At 34.1% G+C, this 26,580-nt stretch overlaps 1 protein-coding gene across 1 annotated transcript in view; it reads left to right on the top strand.

Annotated features, from left to right (window-relative positions):
- The window catches only part of LOC121410906 (transmembrane protein 43-like), a 41,940-nt gene extending 17,129 nt beyond the window's left edge, over window positions 1-24,811 (top strand). The window contains exons 2-10 of the mRNA XM_041603287.1: window positions 5,620-5,805; window positions 10,737-10,871; window positions 15,387-15,510; window positions 16,790-16,859; window positions 17,963-18,149; window positions 18,859-18,936; window positions 19,453-19,554; window positions 20,603-20,720; window positions 23,714-24,811. Of these exons, the coding sequence (XP_041459221.1) occupies window positions 5,620-5,805; window positions 10,737-10,871; window positions 15,387-15,510; window positions 16,790-16,859; window positions 17,963-18,149; window positions 18,859-18,936; window positions 19,453-19,554; window positions 20,603-20,720; window positions 23,714-23,928 (1,215 nt within the window). The 3' untranslated portion in view covers window positions 23,929-24,811. The remainder of the gene's footprint in view (window positions 1-5,619; window positions 5,806-10,736; window positions 10,872-15,386; window positions 15,511-16,789; window positions 16,860-17,962; window positions 18,150-18,858; window positions 18,937-19,452; window positions 19,555-20,602; window positions 20,721-23,713) is intronic.
- Window positions 24,812-26,580: the final 1,769 nt, after the last annotated feature.

Raw genomic sequence — 26,580 nt, 5'->3', positions numbered from 1 at the left:
TTTTGGAAAATAGCAGGGGCCGCGGAGCGAAGAGATTTAATTTACAAACCAGTAAAAAGAGAACAAAGTATAAAAATTGTTATTCTACATAATAAAGAACTTAAAAACAACATGTTTGGGACCACAAAGAAGTATACCCAGTTCTATGTCAGGACGATTCATTTTAAGTTACAAAGTCATTTGGAAAAATTTACAAGCGAAGTTTTACAATTTTTAGGACAAAAAATAATCGTGATTTAAAAATATTATAGAGAACAAAAAAAAAGATGATTACAACTATTGAATTCATATTTTTAGTTTAATCTAAAGAAAAAAAAAGAAGGCTTCCAAAATATAAAGTGTCCGGACACCTGACCCCCCCTCATTCTAAAACATTCTATTTCTGTTCTAGATATATTTAGAAACACCGAATATATGATTTTTGTTAGATTATGAGATTTTTTGTTTGTTTAAGATTGTACTTTTTTCTTTCTTTCATATCCTTTTTCTGGCATCATTCTATCCTTCCTCTTTGCCCCTTTTTTATTCCATCCTATCTTTCTTTCCTGATCTTCTCTCTCTGTTCATTTTTCTTTCTTTCCTTCTTTGTCTTACTCTCCGTCCTATTTTAAATTTCCTTTCCTTCCTCCTTCCTTGCTTCCTTCTCCCTTTTCTTTTCATTCTTTCTCGATCCTTCCATTATTTTCTTTTTTAAATTCTCTCCTTCCTTTATTTTTTCCTCCCTCTCTTTCATCCTTTCTTTCATTCTTTATTATATTTTTTCCTTCTACTTTGTGTCCTAAGTTTCTTTATTTCCCTCCCTTCCTTCCTTCCTGTTTTTCTTCTTTCTTTCTTTCTTTCTTTCAAAGAATAAAGGAAACATTTTTCTTTTATTCGTTCTTTCTTTCCTCATCCTTTTTTCTTGCTTCTTTTTTTCTCTCCCTTATGTTTTCTTTCACACATCTTCCCTTCCTTCTTTTCTTTTTCTTTCCTTCTTAATTCATTTCAAATAATGACGAAACGTTTTTTTCTTTGATTCTATCTTTCATCATTTTATTCTAACATTCCTTTTTTCTTCATTTTTCTTTCTTTCCGTTCTCAATTCAACTCTTTTCTTTCGCCTTTTCATTCCCTCCTTCATTCTTTCGTTCACCCCCCCCGCCCCCCACCTTCCAATCCTGTACATTTTTTCCCCAAGTCGAACACCGTGTAGCCTCCTTTGTTGATTTTTTTTTTAAGACCTGGCTCGGTCGATCCGCTCATGCAGCGTACTTTGTCGATTGTCCTGTATTTCTTTTTGTGAAATCTGGTCAGTCCTGCATTCAGCTGGTTCCAAAACCAGATTTTCGTCTTCGAAATCACGACGTTCGAAATCGTGAGCTGCCATGTTTGCATAAAATTCGTGAAGCCGATATGAAATGCATTATGGGTGAAAACGCTACTGCGCAAGCGCAAACCCGAGCTGTCGATCGCGTCGATCAACTTTCCTTATCTGATTTACGAGCGGCCTGTGTAATGCGCCATGAGGGACCCTGCTGAGAGGGGATTAGCGGTGCCGCGCATGGGGCAAAGCGTTTGAGAGAGTCAGATCTCCTTCTGTTAATAGCTCTATGGTAGGACTATGCCAATGCTGTACATAGCACACACTTTGAAAAATCATTAAAATATCACTTTTGTGACCAAAATTACTAATTTCCATACAGTTGCAATTTATTTTTCATTACTAACTTGGGAATAATTTTTGTATTCACCAGAGCACTCAAAAACTTGAATTTTGGGCATATTTTTGTGTACGCCCTCAATTGGTGGAAAGTAATATGGCAAGAAAATTTTCATTTTTCAATCTCTATTTTTTTAATTAAGAAAAAAATAATTTAAAGAATTAAATTTACATAAGTGCCAAGTTATATGATGAATAGCTGTAATGAAAACTGACAGTGTAAGAAATCAAGCATTTGTCCCATATAAAAAGAGAAATTAAGCCAAACATTGCCACCATTATGTTGCCACCATTATATTGCCACACATGGGGATGTAACTGAGAACAAGGTTATATCATAACCTTGTTCCATTGAATGAGTGATATAGCCTACAGATGGATTCCCCTTGGAAATCCATTTTTTGTCTCACCTGCGAAGCAAAGTGAGACTATAGGCGCCGCTTTTCCGACGGCGGCGGCGGCGTCAACATCAAATCTTAACCTGAGGTTAAGTTTTTGAAATGACGTCATAACTTAGAAAGTATATGGACCTAGTTAATAAAACTTGGCCATAAGGTTAATCAAGTATTACTGAACATCTTTTCAGAGTTTCATGTCACATGACCAAGGTCAAAGGTCATTTAGGGTCAATGAACTTAGACCATGTTGGAGGAATCAACATCGAAATCTTAACCTGAGGTTAAGTTTTTGAAATGTCATCATAACTTAGAAAATATATGGACCTAGTTCATGAAACTTGGACATAAGGTTAATCAAGTATCACTGAACATCCTGCATGAGTTTCACGTCACATGACCAAGGTCAAAGGTCATTTAGGGTCAATGAACTTTGGCCGAATTGGGGATATCTGTTGAATTCCCATCATAACTTTGAAAGTTTATGGATCTGATTCATGAAACTTGGACATGATAGTAATCAAGCATCACTGAAAATTTTGTGCAAGTTTCAGGTCTCATGATTAAGGTCAAAGGTCATTTAGGGTCAATGAACTTTGGCCGAATCGGGGTATTTGTTGAATTACCATCATAACTTTGAAAGTTTATTGGTCTAGTTCATTAAACTTGGACATTAGAGTAATCAAGTATCACTGAACATCCTGTGCGCGTTTCAGGTCACATGACCAAGGTCAAAGGTCAATGAACTTTGGCCGAATTGGGTGTATCTGTTGAATTACCATCATAAATTTGAAAGTTTATGGATCTGATTCATGAAACTTGTACATAAGAGTAATCAAGTATCACTGAACATCCTGTTCGAGTTTCAGGTCACATGATCAAGGTCAAAGGTCATGTAAGGTCAATGAACTTTGGCCATGTTGGGTTTTTTTGTTGAATAACCATCATATCTCTGTAAGTTTATTGGTCTAGTTCATAAAAGTGGACATAAGAGTAACCATGTATCACTGAACATCTTGTGCAAGTTAGAGTAGTATTCAAAGTCAGCACTGCTGCTATATTGAACCGCGTGATGCAGGTGAGACGGCCAGAGGCATTCCACTTGTTTATTAAAAATCACCTAATTGGTCGTGATTTAATTTAACTCTAGATCTACACCTTCCTACACCTAATGTGTAGGAAGGTTTAAAAAAACAGGAAAATAAAAAGGTGAAAAATAAAGGATTCTTACCAGACCGATGTCGCGTAGACCCCTCGATAAAAAAGATGGATTTCCAAGGGGAATCCATCTGTATTTACTTGGTTCTCTTAAGGCTATATGGGCGGGGATTCAAGACTCCATGATGAAGAAGTATATGTCAATTTTTTTTTAAGACATCATCATGGAGTCCTCAAGACTAAATCAGAACAGCAATGCATTATGGGATTGGAAAGGGGGCCATTAACTAGCTCTGCGCACGCGCACTGTGAACTGTCCGCTAGTGGCCTTTCCGATCTAGGCCTATATGGTATGCGGTTCTGATTTAGCGATAAACCTGATACTTACTAAAGTGATAGTGATTTTTTTGAGCTGCGTACGAACAGGCGAAAACAATTTTTACCATATGGCTTCCGCAGTTCAATATCACAGAGCAATACATAGAATAAAATTGCAAAAACAAGGCTAAAGTTTTAGTAAAATCAAACTTTACCTAAGGCATAGGCCTATTGATTCTAGATTGACAGAAAATGCTTAAATATCATGAATATCATAAGTATAATAGAATAGATCTAGTACATGTAGATCTATAATTTCTAGATAGTTGTTCATTAACAATTTATATATTTTCTGACAGAAATATGGCCTGATTTGCCGAATTTCAAATTCGTCTTTCGATCAAATGTTGAGGTGTGGACTGGGTGATCGTTGACATAAGCATAGCGGCTAGTTCTTAAGGTACCGTGAGGTTTACCGTGATAAGAGCTGTTGACTATCGACAGTGCATTGATTAACTTGATGAGCGTCACAATATGAATGAGCGTAATATTGGAAAGTGCCATGGAACATGCAGTTAAAAAAAAAAAATTAGTTAGCAAACACAAATTTATTACCAACATCTGCTCAGAATAGATATTAAAAAAAAACGAACTTAAACGTAGAATTTACTCATGATATGATATATTAATAGGAAGAGAATTTAAAATCCCACCAATTAATTGTGAAGAATTTTTCTCTCAGAAAACAAAGTCAGTTTTGTCGGTTACTCACGTTACATCACCTGAGCAGGTTGCAATATTCATTTTTGAATGAGTACTACAAATTTACTTGAAAAGCTGTTGTGTATTGTAAGTAATTTGAGTCTTCTAAACCTTAGAAATATATAAAGTGGTATGTTGTTGCAATAACAAAATGGTAATAAGGCATATTTCATTTTTCACTATTTTTCTTATATTTTGGTACAGAATGGAAGACACAACTTTTGACCATATTTTCCAAAGTATTCATATGAAAATAAACTTTTTATTTCTTGTTCCTGAAACTATCATCTATGAAGGACTTAAAGTATTAAAAAATAAAAAAATATTGAATTTGAATTTTTAAGCTCATGTCCACCCTCCTGTGGAATCGCCCTTGATATTATTTCTTCCCTTTTCCCCGTCAAAAAGCAAAATTTAGGAGTAATTGAGGAGAATTCGCCAGTGCACCCTTTTCTCCATAGACGCTGTAGTCAAGGCATCGGTGGAGCTCCACCACTACGAGCCCAATGGCCATCATTGGTCTATTGATAGAGGGGATACCACGGAGCCAGATGTCCCAGTCTTAACAGAGCATATCCCTGACAGAAATAGACATATTTATCGGTCTACATTAATGTGGTACTTAAAAAAACGTACTTAAGGATTTTTTTTTCTTTATGATACATGTACATGCAACACTTTTTATACGTCGTCCTAGACGGGAGTTATTATGGGATCATGCTCTGTGTCCGTCTGTCTGTCTGTTAACTTTTCCTTGTAAGCACGATAACGTCAGTTTTACTTAAGCTAGGCTCATATAATTTGGTTTGTATGATACTAGCATGGATCCCAGGAAGCCTATTGATTTTGAAGTCAAAAGGTCAAAGGTCAAGGTCACAGTGACATGTTTTCATCTTACCCTTCTGCAGTCCTTGTAAACGCGATAACTTCAGTTTAACTTAACCTAGGCTCATATGATTTGATGTGTATAATACTAGCGTAGATCCCAAGAATTCTATTGATTTTGAGGTCAGAAGGTCAAAGGTGAAGTCGCCACCTTCCACTTTTCTTGCTTGATCAATAACTCCATTTTCCACGTTACAGGTGGGCGTATTATATGCTCGCCTTAGTGACATTCTTGTTGTGTATGCTATAGAGAAGTGACAAAATAAATGACAATTTGATAAAATCCTCCAGAATACAAATTCTGTCATATCTCTGAGAAAAATATTGAGAAAAGACCATGTTCAGAATACCACCCCAGGTTCCCTAGTTATATGAAAAATTGGTATATTATTCAATTTGCAGTATCCAGATGATCCAGGTATGCATAATGTAGGTGGATTGCCAGGGGTTAGTGCCTCCAGACTACCATCTACCTATAGTAAGAGAGGAGACTCCACGTTTGTCGAACGTGTAAGCAACAGCTTCACGGGGTCCTTGCTAGGGCTCGGTCTAGTAGCTATTGGACTTTTCAGCATCACAGTCAATGAGGTGAATATAATTTTGATAGCAGTATATATCTTATCTATATGTAGTTGTAGTATAAATACTATTTTGTCATGCACTTCTTGCTCTTTCTCTTTCTCCCTTCTTTCAAAGAGGTCCTCTTTCATGTTCCTCCTCACTCTCAACTACATTTATGCCTGAGTACATCATGTTGAAATAATGGAATCTGTTTGATATAATTGGATGCCGTAATTGGTTTTCCCAGACACGAAGTCCAGTATATTCTTAAATTGATTTTCAATGTGTTGATGTTCTTTGCATTCATCTATGATTAATTTCTGCATATTTTTCAAAATTCACAAAAACGCTTCTCCTTCTTTATTTGTTGACCAATTTTTATTTTTTTTTTGCTTTCACTTTCATCTGGTAGAGCTGCATGAGGTTTACCAAACTTGCACACAGAATCTTGAAATTTTGACTAGAAAATTACTTTTGCTAATTTATGCAAAATTTATTCATAATCACATTTTTTCATCCATCTGGTAGAACTACATGAAGGTCACCAAACTGCCGCACAGAATTTTGACATTTTGACTAGAAAATTTATTCTTAAATCACAAAAAATGCTTTTTCTCTTTCATTTGTTGAACAATTTCAATTTTGTTTATGTGGGGATACAAAATTTCTACATAGAATTTGGAAACTCATTAAATATGCTTATTTAGGCATATTTTTCAAAACTCACAAAAAATGCTTTATATTTATTTGTTGACCGATTTTGATTTTTTTGTTCCATCTGAGAGCTGCGTGAGGTACACCAAGATTCTACACAGAATTTAGAATTTTTGACTAGAAATTATTTATGCTTATTCATACGAAATTTATTCATACATCACAAAAAATGTTTCTTCTCTGTCATTTCTTCATCAATTTCAATTCTGTTTCCTTAATTTATGTCACCAATATAATTCACTACAGTGTTAACTAGGCTGAAATTACAAATTGTCTTAAATTTCTTTGCGAGATGAGCTCCACATCATTGATGTGCTTCGCGGATGGTAGTTGCCTTTTTCTTTGATTTCTATCTGTTATACATTTCTCCCTTCTTTTTAGTTTCTTTTCCCTTTTTCGGGGCTTTCTTTATTCTTTTTCATTAGTTTGTTCTTTTCTTTTTTTTTTATTTCTGATTTCTGACCATTCTATGTGTATCTTTTTACTTTTTCTTTTTTAATGCCTTTTTTGTCTTGCCTGCATAGCAGAGCGAGACTATACACGCCGCTTTTCAGACGGCGGCGGCAGCGTCAACATTAAATCTTAACCTAAGTAGTTTTTGAAATGTCATCATAACTTAAAAAAGTATATGGACCTAGTTCATGAAACCTGGACATACGGGTAATCAAGTGTTACTAAATATCCTGCCTTTGTTTCAGGGAACACGACCAGGGTGGAAGGTCATTTAGGGTGAATGAACTTAATCATATTCATGAAACTTACACATAAGGGTAATGAATTATAATTGAACATCCTGCCTGAGTTTCAGGTCATATGACCAAGGTCAAAGGTCAATGAACTTTGGGCATGTTGGGGATATTTGTTAAATTGGCATCATAACTTCGAAAAGTTATGGATCTAGTCCATGAAACATCTAGACATATTAGTAATTAAGTATAAAAGATTGTTTTGCACACATCTTCGATCACATGATCATGGTCGAAGGTCATTTTGGGTCAATGGACATACTATTTTATTATCATATGAATGTTTTCTTTTGTGAATAATAATTCAGCAGTTTTTCAAGTCAGCACTGCTGCTACATGTATATCGAATCGCGTAATGCAGGCGAGATTGCCAGAATTGTTCCACTTGTCATTTGCTCTTTATTTCGCTCATTCTTTATTTACTCTCTTACTGTATTTTGTGCTCGTGTAAAGAAATAAAAATCAGTCATTGAGTATTAAATGCCCATTTCGTGCAATGTGCCAGAAATTAGTGTAAGTGCAGAGTGCATGATATTCTCTTGACATAAGGAAAGCTACTATTGGCTAAACTGCCAATATAATGTTTTGATTGGTAATATATAAAAAAGGGGTATGTTGAAGATTAGAAAGGGGCAGTCATTATAGAGATAAGAATGCATTGAGAAGATTTTCAGAATACCAATTTGCAATGATTTAGCATCTTCTTGTCTCAATGAGATAAGATAAAAAGATACGAACAGAGATAAGAATACCACCCCTTGAAAACAAATGTCCAACATCACTTAGCCTAAATCTCAACTCCATTTCTTCTAACCTTTTCATTTGTGTATTCCATATTAGGTTAATCATCTTAATTTCCTGCTTTATTTTTTCTTGTCTTTTGATTCTCCTAGACTCCTACCTCAACCTTTATGTCCGTCTTTGTCTCTGTCTTGATCATGCTCTCTTTCCTACTTCCCTAACAATTGTGATCTCTTTGATTTCTGTGGTTATTTCTTCCTCCACAAGTCATTAGTTTGTATGATTGCAGTTGCAATTTATAATTGTTTGCACTTTCAGTTTTAAACACAATCATGTATTTCCTCTTTTAATTCCATGGCACAATACAACCAAACAGTTGGGGGTATGATTTTATCCCAGGAGCTAAAACAGGAGAGTATAAGATGAAATATCAGGTTTTATTGTCTCGCCCACCAGAGGTGAAGGCTAGACTTAGGGATCCAAAAAATCTAATGACACATAACTCCACAACCATAAGTCGCTTTTCAACCAAACTTGGACAGTGAATGGACTTGGGGGACCTGCATGTTTTGCTGCAGTCGGAGGTCACATGGTAAGGTCAAAGGTCATTTTCAGGTCAACGTTAAAGTTTACATACAAGACTCTCTTATGACACCTAACTCCGCAACCGTAAGTCACTTTTCAACCAAACTTGGATAGTAGATGGACTTGGGGGACCTGCATGTTATGCTGCAGTCGGAGGTCACATGGTAAGGTCAAAGGTCATTTTCAGGTCAACGTTAAAGTTTACATGCAAGACTCTCTTATGACACCTAACTCCGCAACCATAAGTCACTTTTCAACCAAACTTGGACAGTGGATGGACTTGGGGGACCTGCATGTTTTGCTGCAGTGGGAGGTTACATTGTAAGGTCAAAGGTCATTTTCAGGTCAACATTAAAGTTTACATGCTAGGCTCTTATGACAAGTGTTATTCCATCCCAGTCATTTCACAATGAAGTTTCGATGTACAATTCTGTTGCGTGCCCTCGCAAATCACGATATTTCTGTTTATTTTCATAAGTGGGCGAGACACAAAATCGCTTTTGCCTTGTATTTGCCATTTTTCCGAAAGAAAATTTCAGGTCAGATGCCTCTGAATTGCATCTATGATTACTATGAGAAGTTGTCTACTTTCTTCTTATTATAGGGCAAATAAATCATGAATTTATTCACAGATGCTGAAACTTTCAACTTTGGGATAATAATAGTTAATAAATAAAGAGATGATGAATCGAATATTATAAGGACAGGTTTTTTTTCTGAGCTTCAACTTACAATTCCTTCAGTGTTAATTCGTTGGAGTTATAAAATTTCATGCAAGGAGCTATAACAGACTTTTTTATATGATTTTTTTTTCTGAAAGGGTAAATTGTCAAAATTTTAGACCAAATGCCTTTGAATTGCATCTGTTTTTTTAGTATGAAAATATGTCATCTTACAGGTACAGTGTAGGGCAATAACTCATGAATTTATTCAGAAATGCTCAGACTGTCAACCTTTAGATAATGATGGGATTATTTTAAGGACAGTTTTTGCTGTATTGTTTAAATCTTTTGGAAAAAAATTGAAAATAAAGAGTGCAATGAATACTGTAATAGTTAGTTCAAAACCCGGGGGGGCCACTTACATTGACGAGTGGATACCATGCGCGACCAAAAAAACACGTAAAAAGGATGTCTTTTTCACGATAGGGCACGTTACGTACGTAACGTGATAAGGGTGTCAAAAACACAAAAATAATGAAAAAGGGGTATCTATTTCGCCAGGAAAATTACGTGTTTAGGGTCGAATTTGCGGGGATGATAAAACAAAATTAAAATGTTTTATAAAGGATGTCCTTTTTGCCTCAACACTTCGTGTTTAGAGTCCGATTTGCGCAAGGTGTAGACGGGATCGTATTACCGAACACTTTTCATGAATTCAATCATTTCAAAAATATTATTCTCATAAAATTCACCAAACTTTCACCATAAATACACAATTACCTACAAAATATAAATATGTAAAAAATTTGCCGAAATCGTTTTTTCTTTTGATGATATTAGCTTCCAATCAGACCCCTCTTCGGATGTGAATATTTTGGTCACCTGAAAAAGGTGTCGTATTACCGAACGTGTGTTTTCAATGGGAAAAGTTGAGAAATCAACAAAATCACTGATGAGCTATTTTGACCATATTTTATTATTTTTAGAATATTAAGACTTTGAAAATGTGTTTTGACCATTTTTCATCATCTTTCTATTCAAGTTCTCTTTGGAAGGATGTTGCAAAGAATGGAGCGTATGAAATTATTTTCTGACGCGTACGATGCGCACGTTCGGTAATACAAGGCCGGTCGGTAATACAACCACTCACTATACCGGTAAACTAAATAGGATAAAGCCGACGACCAAAGGACCGGTATAACAATAAAACATTCCTGTACTTGTTTAGGGGTTCATTTCAGGGAATATTTGCCAAGAGTTTTGTTTCCAATACTTGTTAAGGGATGGGTTTCACACACCAATACTTGTTAAGGGGTGCATTTTAAGAATATGAAAATTACGTGTTTAGGGTGCTTTTCGAGACCCCATGGTCGCGCATGGTATCCACTCGTGAATGGAAGTGGCCCCCCGGGGTTCAAAATGAAGCATAAGAATTAAATGTCGAATTAGATGATTGATACAAAATAGTGATTAAGTGGATGTATGTTTTTATTTTGTTCTGACTTTCCAGAGCTTTGCTGCATATGTCTCATGGCAGCTGGATGATGGCTTGCGTAACATTATCCCTTTGGAATCCAGTGAGGTGATATTTACAGAAAATAACAATAAGCTTATACATGTTACAGGAAAGCTACGAACAACTGAGGTGAGTTACTCAAAGGGATGGTAGGGTATTTAAAAAAAAATCTAAATGCTAATGGTGCTTTGCTAAAGATTCTGAGTAGTGTAGGAATACTCATATCACATTGTTTCAAATGAAAATAAGGAAATTTGATTTGATTTGATTTGATTTTGATTTGAATTTATTTCTGCACTCAGCATAAATATTCAATATATCATCTAGGTGATACAATTGAGTTTTACAAAACAAGTTAAGAAATAGTCATAACAAAGCAATGAAAAATTAATATAAAAAAGTAGCAATATTCAATGAAAATAAAATAACAGTTTAAACGAATGCAGGAGAATGCCATCGTGAGCGGTTAAGCTTGAAGATGATGGCGGCCTCGTAAAATGGTACATAAATTTCTTTCATTGATCAAGTGGGTGCAATGCAGGTGCAGGTGCGGGTGCAGTAAAGGGCAGTTGAATAATTAACTTGAAGAGGGGGATGCATATGATTCAATGGTTTTTCTTTTAATAGTGGCTTTAAATGAGTATATTGTTGAACATGACTTAACTTTGTTTGGAAAGTTGTTCCAAATATCGGGACCATAATGTCGAATTGATTTATGAGTTATTAATAACTTAGGGTTGGTGAGATGAAGGTTTCCTGATGTGCGGGTTGGGTAGGAATGAACAGACCTGTTAAACCTAAACATATTATTAAAGGACGGAGGAAGTTGATTATTAAAGTATTTGAACATAAAGATAGCTACTTGAATCGTATTGATATCAAAGATTTTTAAGGTTTTAAGTTTATGAAACAATGGGTCAGAATGAGCCAAGTAATGTGACCCTGTGCACATACGGATTGCTCTTTTTTGTAGTTTAAAGATGGAGTTTAGTTTAAAAGAACCACAATTTGCCCAAACGATATTACAATATGTTATATAAGGGAGGACTAATGAATTGTATAATAAGAATAAAGTTTTGTCAGGAAGAGTGAATTTTAACTTAGAAATTATTCCAATACTTTTGGAAACGGACATCGTAACATGGTGAATGTGTTGATTCCAAGTCAAAAATTCATCCATAATTATACCTAAAAATTTAGATTGGTTTTTCTGTTCAAGGGGGGTGCCGTCAATGTTAATGTGAATCGGTGTGTTAATGTTATGGGAATGGTGTCTGAAATACATAAAATGTGTCTTTTTTGTATTAAGGGAGAGTTTGTTGGCTTTGAACCAGTTTGACACTTTGTCTATTTCACGATTAACGATATTGTTTAATGAATTAAGGTCTCTATGAGAATAAAATATATTGGTGTCGTCGGCAAATAATACGAAGGATAAAATAGAGGAGGTTCTAATAATGTCGTTAATGTAGAGTAAAAATAAAAGTGGGCCTAAAATGGAACCTTGAGGGACACCACATCGAACTAAAAGAGAATCAGAGTCGCAACTGTTAAAATTGACATATTGCCTTCGATTATTTAAGTAGTCTTTAAAAAAAGAGAGACATTGACCTCGTATTCCATAATGGTTGAGTTTGGAAAGTAAAATTTCATGGTTGAGGGTGTCAAACGCTTTACTAAGATCGCAAAAAATGCCAATTACGTGTTCTTTGTTCGCTATGGCATTTGTTATTTTGTCATAAATTTGAAGTAATGCTAAGTCTGTTGAATAATTTTTTCTAAAACCATATTGATTACAATTTAGAATGTTGTATTTGTTTATGAATTTATAAAGTCTTGTGTAAACTATTTTTTCGAGAATTTTAGATATTGTTGGAAGTAAGGAAATGGGACGGTAATTACTTATTTCGTGAGGGTTGTCTTTTTTAAAGATTGGATTAACTTTTGCAATTTTGAATAAGTCTGGAAAAACACCTTGGGATAGGGAGTTATTAAATATGTGAGTAAGAGGGCTAGCAAGAGGGTGGATTATTTGCTTAAGAAGAGACATGTTAATGCCATCGCAACCAGAAGATCTAGAATTATGAAGGGAACGAACAATAGTGATTATTTCGGAGGGGTTTGTTGGGGTTAAAAAAAGAGATTCTTGATTTGGATCTGTGAGGTAATCTGTAAAATGTGCGTTGGGACTATTAATTTTGTTTGCAAGCTCGGGTCCAATATTGGTAAAGAAAGAATTAAATGAGTTTGCATAATTAGTGGGATCAAGTATTTCAGATCCATTGAGAGTGATTTTATCATTAGGTGGGGGGTGTGTTATAGTACCCAACACTTCTTTGATAACTTTCCAAGTTGTATTTGTATTTCCATTGGCAGCGTTTATTTTGTTAGTAAAGTGCAATTTTCGGGATATTCGAATTAATTTTGTTAGTTTATTACGATATATTTTATATGTTTTTAAAGAATCATCAGTTGGATTACGTAAGTGATATTTATATAGGCGATTACGTGTCTGTATGGACTTCAGTAAACCTTTCGTTATCCAAGGATTTTGGGGTTTGTTACGTTGGTTTTTTATTTTACCTATAGGGATATTCTTTTCATAATAATGTTTTAATGTATTATTGAAGTTATTGTATGCAATATTGGGATTTACTTCATTATAAACATCATCCCATTCTTCCAAAACTAGATCTTGCTTCAGTAATTCTATATTTTGTTTAGATTCTTTACGATAAGTATATTCTTTGTTTGATTTGGGGTAAGACAGTTTACAATCACAAGTTAAGAAAATAGGCAGGTGGTCCGAAACTTCAGAACATAAAATCCCTCCTATGGCTTTGTTATTATGAACATTCGAAAATATGTTATCAATCTGAGTTGATGAATTCAAGTTAATCCTTGTGGGTTTATTAATAATAGAAATAAACCAAACGAATATATTAATTTCATTAAATTTGATGAATTATTAATGTGAGATGAGGGCAAGAAGTTGATATTAAAATCACCGAGCAAAAAACAATGTTTGTTTTCATTCCCTATTTCATGAAGAAAATATTCTAGTTCATCGTGAAAACGATCGATATTTGTATCAGGTGGTCTATAAATTAATCCTATGATGATATTTTTGGAATTAGAATTTTCAATCTCTATAAACAATGACTCGGCATGCAATAATTTAACATCAGATCGAATCTTGAATTTGAGATTTTGTGAAATGTAAAAAGCAACTCCTCCTCCTCTTCTTCCCTTACGGTCTGCCCTTATCAATTTATAATTAGGTATATCAAACATGTCAGGAGAACTTTCATGTAGCCATGTTTCGCTTAAACCGATGACTGAAAATTGAAAGTTATTTAATGAGTGTAAGAGGTTAACTAAATATTCAAAGTTTCTATTTAGACTTCTTATGTTTGCATGTAAAAGAGATAGATGATCTGGAGTAATATTAAATTCGTTGTTGAATTCTTGGGGAGTGTAATATTTGCTATCTTGCGGGTTCTCAATGAAAATATCTGGAGTAAAATTATGTGACTCAAACAGGGGAACGTGAAAATGTAAAGTACCGGAGGTTTGGAGAGAGGTCAACTGCAAGTGTGCAAGTGGTGCATGTGCGTGAGTGTGTGTGTAGAGGTGTATTCATGTGTGAGAGTGGTGCTAGTGTATCAACAATAAGACCATATTTGAATGCAAAAAGAGTAAGACCCATCTTGGTCAATGATGGCTGGGCAGCAGAGCAGAGCTCGACCACCCTAAAGATACAATGGATAAACCAATTTCAGCAAATAAAAACTTAGAGTTTACTATGAGGGCATTGGAAGAAGACAATATTTACAACAAAAAAAGAACCATGAATCATAAAAAGAAGTCCAACAAGATTGAGTAATCACTATAGACTTCTAATGTCTTACATAATCTACATTGAATTGAATTAATACATTGAAACCGCATTACATGCTTTTCAGTCTAGAAAATACCGAGAATGGTCTACATCAAAGGGAGTATTTTTCCTTAGAAATCTGTTACAAAGAGGAATAAATAAATGAGGGAAACTGGAAATGAGCTTTGAATTAATTTGAAAGTATAAAGAGAGTTCAAGAATGTACTAGAGAAGTCATTCAAATGAGAAGTCATTCAAAGATTAGTAACTTATGTTACTGGATTTCCCAAGAGATTGCTGTAATGACATTTAATTTTGTCCTCAGAAAAAATAACTGGAGAAATACATGCTAATGGCTTGTAATTAGCTTTACATCTATTACGTTATAGTTGCAAGGACGTTTAGAGTGTACCAAATATGATGCAAATGGCATGACTTCAGATAAAATATTGGTAATATCACTTTTTATACATTTGTAATTTCAAAAATTTGGAAAAGGTAGGTTTTGTACCCTTCAATTTCAAAGGACCCTACCTCTGTTATCCGGGATCATGATGATGTGAGCAAGTTGTCAAATTAAAGTTGATGAGTTACTTAGTACTGCAGTATGGAAATTACAAATGTCTACCATGTATTCTTGATATAGCTGACATTTGAACTTATATAATTTTTTTTCTTGCTCACTTCATCATTCCACCTTTGATTATTCAGGGTACCATATTTCTATTTATCTACATGTACTTTATTTTTCATGTGTTTTGTAGCCCCTGGTTGATTCTCAGTTTGGTATATCAGTAAGAGCGGTGAAGCTACGTCGTCATGTCCAGATGTATCAGTGGGTTGAACATAGGAAGCAATTAGCAGGAGATGATATCCAATATACATACAGTGAGTATAGTCATTATTAATACCAACTCTTTTGTTTGCATAGATCTACTCCCCTTACACTTGGCTTTTATTGAGATAAAACTTCAAAAACAAAATACAGACAGACTGTCCAAAGGCGGATAAATGTCTTTGTGTAAAGATAACACAAATTATGTTCATCCATAATAAATCACAGGAAAGGTAAACATTGAAGCAATCAAATAAAATACACATAGCATTTACATAGAAGAGATTAAAGTTACAATTATGGTATTTTTGTTCTCAGTGGTAATTACCTTGGTAACCGTTCTCAGCGACCAATTGAAATAAAGGTTTACGATAAATTCAGCATGAATTATACAACAGGATCCTGGGCCCTATTAAAGAGGAAATTTACCCTGACAAAAATTTTGTTGAAAAGATACTCTAAAAAATAGTGGTGAAGGTTTGAAGAAAAAAATCCATTAAAAAAAAAATTGTTGAAAAAAATACTCTAAAAAATAGTGGTGAAGGTTTGAAAAAAAAATTGTTGAAAAAATTTAAGTTTTTGAATTGTGATGTCATATAGTTGCCCCATATGTTATGTAATATAAAATGCAGATATTTAAACTTTTTAATGGTTCATGATGACTAATAATTTTCTTTTCTCAAAGCGGATGTGAAATAATTTGTTGATATACTAAAGGTACAATGAAAACAACTTTCTTCTTTGAGAAAATGACATTTCATATATTTTACAAAATTTCACAATACATGGAAGCTGCTCATGTATGATGTCACAAATAAAAAAAAATCAAATAACTTGAAATTTTTGATGGATTTCTCCAACCTTCAATATCTTTTATTAGTTTTTTCTGCTCTTTTTACAAACTTTTTGTCATTGGTCATACAGCTGATTGTTACATTGATTATTATGTGCAATTAAGCATTTAAAAATAGTTCTACCAAATGCTAGGCTTTATATCATAGGCCCCTTATCTAATCTTAGCTACTATCAAGCATCCCCAATCATGGTATTTATTTTACTAAGGCACCCTTTCCCACTGAAAAATATGATACATCTGGCCTAGATATTTTACTGATGCTATGAGTAGAAGCTCTTTTTTACACAAGGTTGGCTTGAGAAAAATAAAAAAAGTTCTTTTTGAAATTACAAATTTTATTAATTGTCTTTAAGGGATTTAAACAGATTGGTGTGTTTCCGCAGCTTACATCAATTTCTTCATAATTTTTAATTACACCATTGAATGTTAAATTTGTATATTTAGCCTAAGTGCATCTTCATGATTTCAATTTGCAGCTAAAGAATGGAGGTCAGAACTCATTGACAGTGAAACTTTTGAAAACTCTGACAGGCACACCAATAAAAAGTGAGTTTTTGAAATGTCATTCATTTATTTAAATACAACTTTTAATATACAGGTAGTACAATTGTTTTCATAAATATAACATATATCTTTAACAGTTGAAAGAGTCATTTACATTTCCATCAAAGATAGACAAGATGCAATTAAGCTTGGTAACAGGAGGAGGAACCGTGGTGTAGTGGTTCTGACTCTTGCCTTGTAAAGAGAGGGTCGTGTGTTCGAATCCCACCACGGTCTGGTGTCCTTTGGCAAGGCGTTAATCCACAGTTTGCCACTCTCGACCCAGGTGCTAAATGGGTACCAGGTAGGATGTGAAAGTCATTGTAGCTTGTCCAGCACTGTGTGCGCCTCACCAGCGACTGACTGGAATACTCCCCAGGGAGTGGAGGATGTGCACACATTGTGTGCGGGAATGACTGATTGAATCCGATGACCGGGGTAATAATATATCTGTAAAGCGCTTAGACGCGTCGTTCCGATGTATTAAGCGCTATATAAAAGTGGATTATTATTATTATTAATAACAAAAACAAAATGTTATGAATAGTGTCAATGTGATATGAGAGGCAGGATTGACTGTCACCTGGCTACACAAAGTTGCTGATCAATGAATTCTTTAAAAAGTAGAGTTCAAATGGGTTATGATTGGAAAAGTTGCTTGGACATTCTCATAACGCCTTATGCTATCTTTAGCTCCACATAAACAATTTTTGTTTGGAACATCACTTCTGGAACGTATGTCTCGGAATCATCAAAGATAACATCATGCATCATCCGGGAAACACACCATTTATCCGCCAACAATTGCTAAGGCTTTATTTTGTCTAAGATATAGGGTTGCAATAAGTTTTTATGTTAGGATTAAAGGAAGGATTAGGAAAGGTTATAGTGTTTAATCAAGGGTTGAAGTTGGTTATTCCAGTGTATGGAATGTACAGCAGAGCAATTGTTGCAGATGTCATGGAACCATCATCCCGTCTCAAATTAATTGGATGAGAATATCAGCTCTATCACACCTAATTCAAGAATGGGCTGACATATTTAGGGTACATTGTTTATGAACAGAATATGAATTTATTAGCTAATTTACATTTCTTTATTCACAGAGAAATGTCTGTCCAAGGCACTACTTTTGTTGCAATCAGAGCTTATATTGGAAACTTCCAGTTGAAGGAGCCGTTGAAGGAAAAGATTGAAAGCTTTGACCCTTATATCGCCAACCAGCAACCACCCAATCCAAGCATCAAACTACACAATGGATTTTATTACTTCTCACTTCCAAACAGACCTATGGTATGTACAATTATTCATTTGTATTTGTTTTGAAAATGTATACATGTTTTGTTATTACATTGTTTATTGATTTTTGATTACTTGAAGATATCTTGCAAATGTTGAAGACCAATATATTGTGAAAATATTGCTTATGGCAGGTCACAAACAACACACACTGGAAGGGTTGACTGTAAAAAGAATAACCAAACACTTTGGCTGTGTTAAAATGCACCAAAGTTTCATATCAAAAGATATGTTGAAGGAAAGAGAAGAGTGAACTAGACCAACAGGAAGACCCAGAGTCAATCAAAATGAAACCAGTTCGTTTGACAAAAAGACTTATTGGAATGAATTTGAAATACTGCAATAAATAAAAATGTACAATACAATCATATGAAGTCTCAAGAGTATGGTATACAAATTGAAATTGGGAAATTAAACAATCAGAGAATTAAAGCATATTAATAATCTTTATTTTGTAATATTTAATATTTTACATTTTCATTTCAAAATTGTAAGAAAGTAGAAATCAGCACATGTGTATGTATATGGCTTTAGTAGGGAAATTAGGGCCAAAGTACTCTGAAGAACTGAATATTGTGAGACTTTATAGAATTAGGTCTGATGGGTTTAGAAAATTGAATGTCTATCTGTACTTGCTTGGCAATAGTAGTTAGCAATTTTTATCATATACCACATTGATTCCTTATTATGTTATTGTTTGTAGATAGGAGATGTGAGAGTGACATTCAGCTATGCTGGTGTGAGTGGTCCAGAGAACAGCATTATAGGGCCACCTGCTACTGTAAGTAAAATCTCTATCTGGAATCTAACATTTTTTCATGAACTTGGCCCCATAACACAGAGGTATGCAACCATTGCAAAATGGCAATAGCCTATCAAGATCATTGTTGGGATGACCATTTGGATGTTTCATATTAGGATATGATTTCATTGTGTTATAGAGCAGTTGACATGAAATGGCAGTTCTATATACGCAACATGTTTTGATGCCATGGCATGAAGTGATTTTCATCCAGAACAAACATATTTTATGAGCATTTTATGCATTCAAAATTACATTCTGTTAGCTTAAAACTATCCATTATAAAGAATAAGTGATGTTTTAATTAATATGAGACATTTGTATACTCTTTTACAGACAAAAAATAAGAAATAAAAAGTATTATCAGCTTGGACAAAAGCAATCTCTGGTTGTTTTTGCATTATCTATTTGTAGCTTTCATTTCTATTGTAAGATATAAATCGTGACAGATGAATTGATAAAGCTATATGCTACCCCTTTCCCTCTCTTCATCAGGTGAGCATAATTGCAAAGCAAGCAGGAGGAATTCTGACTAATTATGTAGATAACAGTGGTACAGCAAGAGAGATGGTTCAGATGGGAAAATGGTCTGCAGAGGTAAGACTACATATCTTCACCTTTTGAGACCTGTGCCTCTATTCATTAATGCTACTTTTTAACTTGCCCTCTCATTTGTGAAGTTTAAGTAAAGTTATGTGAATTGTATAATTATGATCAAAATCTTACAAAAGCGTAGTGACTATTTTTCTTATTTTTCAAGTATTGATTTTTTATGCACGTTTTACTTTGACTGTGTATCTAATTTAATGCCTTCTCTTAATATTACTTTGCTATGAAAATGCCCTTCAAGGTGTAAATTAATCCAAGGTCATTGCCTTGGATGGCCCTTTGATTTGCCTCAATGCTTTATAATATAATCTTTTATTTCATGTTACAATGAATTCAAACTTAATAATCTTTAGATAGCCTAATACATGCTTTGAAATTACTCTAAAAAAGTGAAGTAGTTATCAATAGCTGTTCATTATCATATTAAAGATGGCATTGTCACAATAAAATGTAGATTCATCTACTTTGATATAAAAACCCTTTTCTTCCCTCTCCTTGAAAAAAAGGTGACCCCCCAAAAAAAAAAACATTGTGCTAATTTGCATGCAGGAATACTCAATACAATGATGATTTTTCTTCTCAATCTTAAATTAATACCAGAATGTTTGTCTAATGTTTTCAGTATGCTTCTTGGCAATCTTTTTTTTTCTCTATCATATCCTGGTAATCAAAGTTTACAGTTTGTTTCTGATATCTATCAAGTCTATCCTAATTTCCACGCCTATGCCTATAGCGGGAGATATACTGTATTCTTACTTTACTGCCCCTTTAAATTACGTTATATTAACTATTAAAGCAATAGTCTAATCAAATATGAGTACCAGTATTTCAGGCACCCTGTTAATGTAATATGTGCAAAAAAATAAAGTCAAATGTCAGTGCCAACTGCCTAGTGTAAATCTCTTGAAAATCAAAAGACAAGTTTTCTATTAAGTCATTAACGCCTAGAAAAATAAAGGAAGAAGGAAATCATTAACAGGATGAAATGGAAGTAACTTGTGAAATGATTGTGATTTTTGTTTTTAATTGTGTGCAGGAAATGCTGATTCACCATTTGAATTTCCAGACGTCATTGACATGGTGTTTAAGAATTGGAGGATGGTTAATGGTATTCTTAGGATTTTTTTTCATGAAACTCATCATATTCTATGTCAGTGAGTATTTCCAAGATTCCCATCTTCTCAACATCTAAATGTTGCATCCAAATCATATGGTTACATATCGGGAAAAAGTAATTCTCCTCCAAAGTTATGACTGAAGATTTCAGAGGTTAACAAACAACAAGCTTGCCTTGCTTAAAACTACTGTGATTTGACAAATCTTTGACAATTTTCTGTTAAGTTAATCTATTCACTAATTTAAAAAAAAGGTTAGGGAAACAGTCATATGCAAATATGCATTAAATTATATTAGGGTGTAGATTCTCAATTATTATTCTTGCGATATTCCATATACATCATTATAAAGCAGTGCTTCTCAAACAGTGGGCCACAAAGCTCTCCCAGGTGGGCTGGGAGAAGCTGAAGAGAAAGAAAAAAAATAGGGGGAAAACTATAGTATATTTCACAGACCTGGACCTGTCCGAAAGTTTGAGCTTTTTGTTCAAATTTCAGGAAACATACTTAAATCAAAATTGATCTTTTTTTAAGCAATTTAAAAGGGCGAGGAAGAAAACAAATTTACTATTGAAAAATCTCAGAAGGTGACTGTAAGAAAATATGACCCTGAATATTTGGATTCATCATGACTGGCAGTGATGCAAAACCAAAAGCAATGTGTGTAGAAGAATGTTGAAGGTATTCAGCATTTTGTTGTGTTGTCATGGTTGTACAATGTTTGGGGGCCTGAAAGTTATGCACTGATATGCTTACTATAATCATTGTGTATCTTTGAGTCGAGACAAGTAGTCATATCGCGTTCTTAAAGTTTTGGTAGGTGGGCCTCGAAAAAACATTTTAGAGTCAAAGTGGTCCTCGAGGAAAAAAAAAGGTTGAGAAGCGCTGTTATAAAGTTAGGGTTTTCCTCTTGTTTATGCCTTATACAATATTATGACTCATTACCATTTCTTTTGTGCCTTTCGTTAAATTATTACTTGATCTGTCAGTGGATTGTAGATTCAAATGTGAAATTTCTGCCAAAGTTGCTTTTGTCTTGTCTCAGTTTTTATTGCTTTTAATTGACCATGTGAGACCAATCCACTAAGTATTTGATCTCAAATGAAAGAGAAGATTTTATTCATCTAAGTGCAAAATTTGGAGGAAACATATATTTTTTAACTTTTGTCCTTGAGCATGGGTTTCCTTTTTTGTGGGACGCAATTTGTGTCCTAGATTCAAATAATTAGTGCATGAAATCTACTATGGTTTCAGATTATAGATTTAAAACCACTTTTGTTATTTCAGACCATAAAAGCGACTTAGGATTAGGCCTTTGAAAAGAGTTTTAGTCTGTGGAAAAAGGATCTTATTTCAGATGAACGCTGAAGTTAACCCACAAGAATTTAGATATTTTCTTATAAAATTGAGATATTTTGATCAAAAGTTATTGTCTTGAGGTTGTAAACTTCAAAGATTTTTTTATAAAAGAAATGGGGAAAAAAGAAGTTTTTAATAAATAAATGGAAGCTAAAAATTACTAGGGAGATAAGAATCAGATTTTTGTCTCACCTGCGAAGCAGAGTGAGACTATAGGCGCCGCTTTTCCGACGGCGGCGGCGTCAACATCAAATCTTAACCTGAGGTTAAGTTTTTGAAATGACATCATAACTTAGAAAGTATATGGACCTAGTTAATAAAACTTGGCCATAAGGTTAATCAAGTATTACTGAACATCCTATCAGAGTTTCATGTCACATGACCAAGGTCAAAGGTCATTTAGGGTCAATGAACTTAGACCATGTTGGGGGAATCAACATCGAAATCTTAACCTGAGGTTAAGTTTTTGAAATGTCATCATAACTTAGAAAATATATGGACCTAGTTCATTAAACTTGGACATAAGGTCAATCATGTATCACCAAACATCCTGCATGAGTTTCATGTCACATGACCAAGGTCAAAGGTCATTTAGGGTCAATGAACTTTGGCCGATTTGTGGGTATCTGTTGAATTACAATCAAAACTTTAAAAGTTTTTGGATCTGATTCATGAAACTTGGACATAATAGTAATCAAGTATCACTGAACATTCTGTGCAAGTTTCAGGTCACATGATCAAGGTCAAAGGTCATTTAGGGTCAATGAACTTTGGCCGAATTGGGGGTATTTGTTGAATTACCATCATAACTTTGAAAGTATGTTGGTCTAGTTCATAAATCTTGGACATAAGAGTAATCAAGTATCACTGAACATCCTGTGCACATTTTAGGTCACATGACCAAGGTCAAAGGTCAATGAACTTTGGCTAAATGGGTTATCTGTTGAATTACCATCATAACTTTGCAAGTTTATTGATCTGACTTTTGAAACTTGAACATAAGAGAAATCAAGTATCACTGAATATCCTGTGCAAGTTTCAGGTCACATGATCAAGGACAAAGGTCATGTGAGGTCAATGAATTTTGGCCACATTGGGGGTATTTGTTGAATTACCATCCTATCTCTGTAAGTGTATTGGTCTAGTTCATAAAACGTCGAAATGAGAGTAACCAAGTATCACTGAACATCTTGTGCGAGTTATAGTAGTTTTCAAAGTCAGCAATGCTGCTATGTTGAATCGCGTGATGCAGGTGAGATGGCCAGAGGCATTCCACTTGTTTAGATTAGGTATTTGTAATTAAGTTGTCCATGTATTGAATCAATCAAGTTTATTCTATCCCACTCCCTTTCCTAACAAACTTTAAGGGGTTATTATATGAAGAGCATGGTTGGTCAGTCCATTCCAAATCTTGCACCCATACTGTTTTTCTGCAGTGTTCACAGATTTCTGCTCTCACACATTTTTATTTGGATAAAGGCTTACAGTATATATTGTGTCAGAATCTATGTTTCCATGGTAACAGCTGATTGCAATAAGTCGGGAAAAACTTGTAGTTCAAGGGATTTCTTTATATCCTTGTAAAATATGGCATTTGCATTGGGCCAATGTTTTTGGGATCACCTTTAGTGATATATCTTTTTTTTCTGTTTTACTCTTCTCTCTCACTCTAGTGGATCTGGTACCAGCCTTGCAGAAGATAGCATCATTTGGTCTGATCAACTTCAATCTATGCTCCTCATTTTCACTAGCATTAGGTTTTGCAGCCTTATGTTATATAATGACCAGACCCTTTCAAGCTCTTCTTATGATGACTATAGCATTACTTCCAGCAATCATAGCTTTTCTACGTCATAAAAAATCACAAAAGGAAAGTTTGAGGTTATGAGTACATACCATCAATTAAAATTATATTTTTTCCAGATTAATTTGTATTCATAAATGTAATAAAATATTTATTTTAGTATGTTTTAGGATTGAGATTGATTGTAACATCTTTTATTTGTAGGTGGTGAAGAGATGTTGAAAAATTCAAACAAACTAACAAGTTAACAACCTTTAAAAGATAAGAATTATCATAAACAAACTTGTACAAATTGACTATGATATAATATTTGATTCAGAGTAAAGAATTTTCTACTTTATACTCTTTTTTTTAAATTGTATTTTAAGGTATTGCAATTAAAAAAAAGAGCTTTAAGATTCTACTTTAATTGAAATTAACAGATGTAATGTTCTTTTTAAACTATCTTCAATCAAATATGTTGTTTGCATATGGCTATTTTCACTTTCTATGGATATCATTCTTACAATCATGCTAGTTTGATTGAATTTATATTCTTTTACAATAGTAGAGCAAGGTTGCAACATGTCCTTTGAAATATCTCTATCAATTCAGAATCTATCATGGTGCAATGTAAGAAGAACTTTAGGGCCCTCTATAGTCTGAGATGAGCAAGTAAGTTTAGTCTTATTCCTCAGACTTCTTGATAAGGATCATGTGGCATGTCCGCAAGCTTCTGCATGCATTCATGTAAGATCGTACCATTATACAGTGCCTATTCAATAGATGATGTAAGCAAGGAATGTATAAAATACAAATGAAATGAGCCATCTATTGCTGAACTGACTGTCGTGTGGTCAAGTTTTTTTTGCCTTCAGTATGTAGTGAGAAAATATATGTTACAGCACGGTTGCATTTGCTCTATGGCGGCTGTACGGCAAGTCGAAAATAGCCGTTTCATTATTTTTTATTTAAATCAACTATATGTAGCTGGTACAAAAAATGTTGAAACGTCTGTTTTCGACTTGCCATACGGCCGCCGTAGAGCAATGTGACCAAGGTATTACTTACCCCCCCCCCCCTCCCCCATTCTCAATATCCCGTGGAAGTTGCAAAATAGCCCTTAAATTATCATAGGGCCTAATAGACACACAATTTGCAAAGCACAGGAGCAGGGACTGAAGCCACCATAATTTCCTAGCTCTTCAGGGTTTTTTTTTGTCACCTGCCATCATTTTCACTAAGTGTACCAAGATGGTTAAATTAGTGAATACAAAAATATTTGTTTTGCTATTTTGACTAGTCTGTTGAATATCTATATCCTGAGAAAATTGAAATTTGTTAATAGTCTCATTTAGGTATTGTACTATCATAGTATAAAAAGGTTGAATTGAATTGCATACTTTTAACACTCCAAAGTAGCATTTAAAATCATGTATCTCCTGTTTTTTTTTCCTGAAATCCTTACGGACAATTAGTTCATGAAATCAGTGACGATTGTATTACTGTAAATTACTGCTATAGCTGGTTTAGGGATGAATTGTAATTATTATTTGTAAATCAGTTATGCATAGCATAACTAAACATCAAATTATCAAGCCCTACTCATTATCTGTACAACCAAGATGCTGGTAGAGTATTAGATATTCCCCCAAATAGGGAATAAGGTTGCGTGTATCCATGTTTTCAAAGCAGCTGTTAGTTGATGTGCTGAACGAATATCCAATATTGTATTGCGTGGTTTATAAATGTGTCGATCTGCCCAAGATATTTGCAGCTCTTTGGGATTTAAATGTATGTGTATTACAAATTAAGTTTCTAATTAAGTTTAAGAGTAAGCTATGTACCAGTATGAAACTAAAACTAACAAACCTTAGTAACACTTAGTCTTATTTTATACATATATTTTGCAAAGTCATGCCAAATAACCTTTTCTTAAACATTGTTGCTGTAGTCCATATTCAAATTAACTATTGCATTGATCAAAATAATGACTTATCTTCTTTCATTTATTTCATAGTATCTGTTTAGCCCATCAACAATCTCATGGTCTAGACCATCAAATATAATTGATCAGCAGCTCTTATTGTAGCTTGGTGACAAGAATTAATTTTCATATCTTCTTGCACCAACATTGTTCACTCAATATTGATGTGCTTTATTGCACAATGTCTGAATATGCCTGAGAGGTAACCTCAGTATTTTGCATTATTGAGCGCTGAATCTTAGGATTATATTATAGGGATAGGATATCATTCATCCTTTCATATTACTAACTTCACATACTTTAACCATAAAAACCTTGCCTCAGAGAGAAATTATTTCATTACTTCCTTTTCATATATAGTGCCATCTTGTGTGAGTCACAAGAAAGCCATAAAACGGTTTGTGTTAACTTTGTTTTAAATCAGTATGAAAACGGAGGTTGCCCAGCAAGGAAATTTGGAAAGGAAGTGACAGAATTCATTTGTCTGAAAAGAGAGTTTCTTTCGGTTATGACTCAAAATTTATTCATTTGGGACATTCAGAAGTTCTAATATTAAACTTTACTACAGTCCCTAGGATATTGCATGCGTACTATCTTTGAGTATCAATATACATATTGACACTTTTGTAGTAGTGTATTACTATCAGCAGTAGTATACATACACAATGTCTATTAAAAGCAAGTAAAAAAGAAAGGTTGATCGTTGTTTGGGAATGGAGATTTTATTTTCTTGGGTTACAAAACTGTTTATAGAAAGGGTCAAGTGAATT

This window comes from Lytechinus variegatus, chromosome 3 (genome assembly GCF_018143015.1).
Source record: "Lytechinus variegatus isolate NC3 chromosome 3, Lvar_3.0, whole genome shotgun sequence".
Classification (NCBI taxonomy): domain Eukaryota; kingdom Metazoa; phylum Echinodermata; class Echinoidea; order Temnopleuroida; family Toxopneustidae; genus Lytechinus; species Lytechinus variegatus.
Note: the sequence above shows the minus strand (reverse complement) of the source record. Positions and strands in the feature narration are given on the sequence as shown.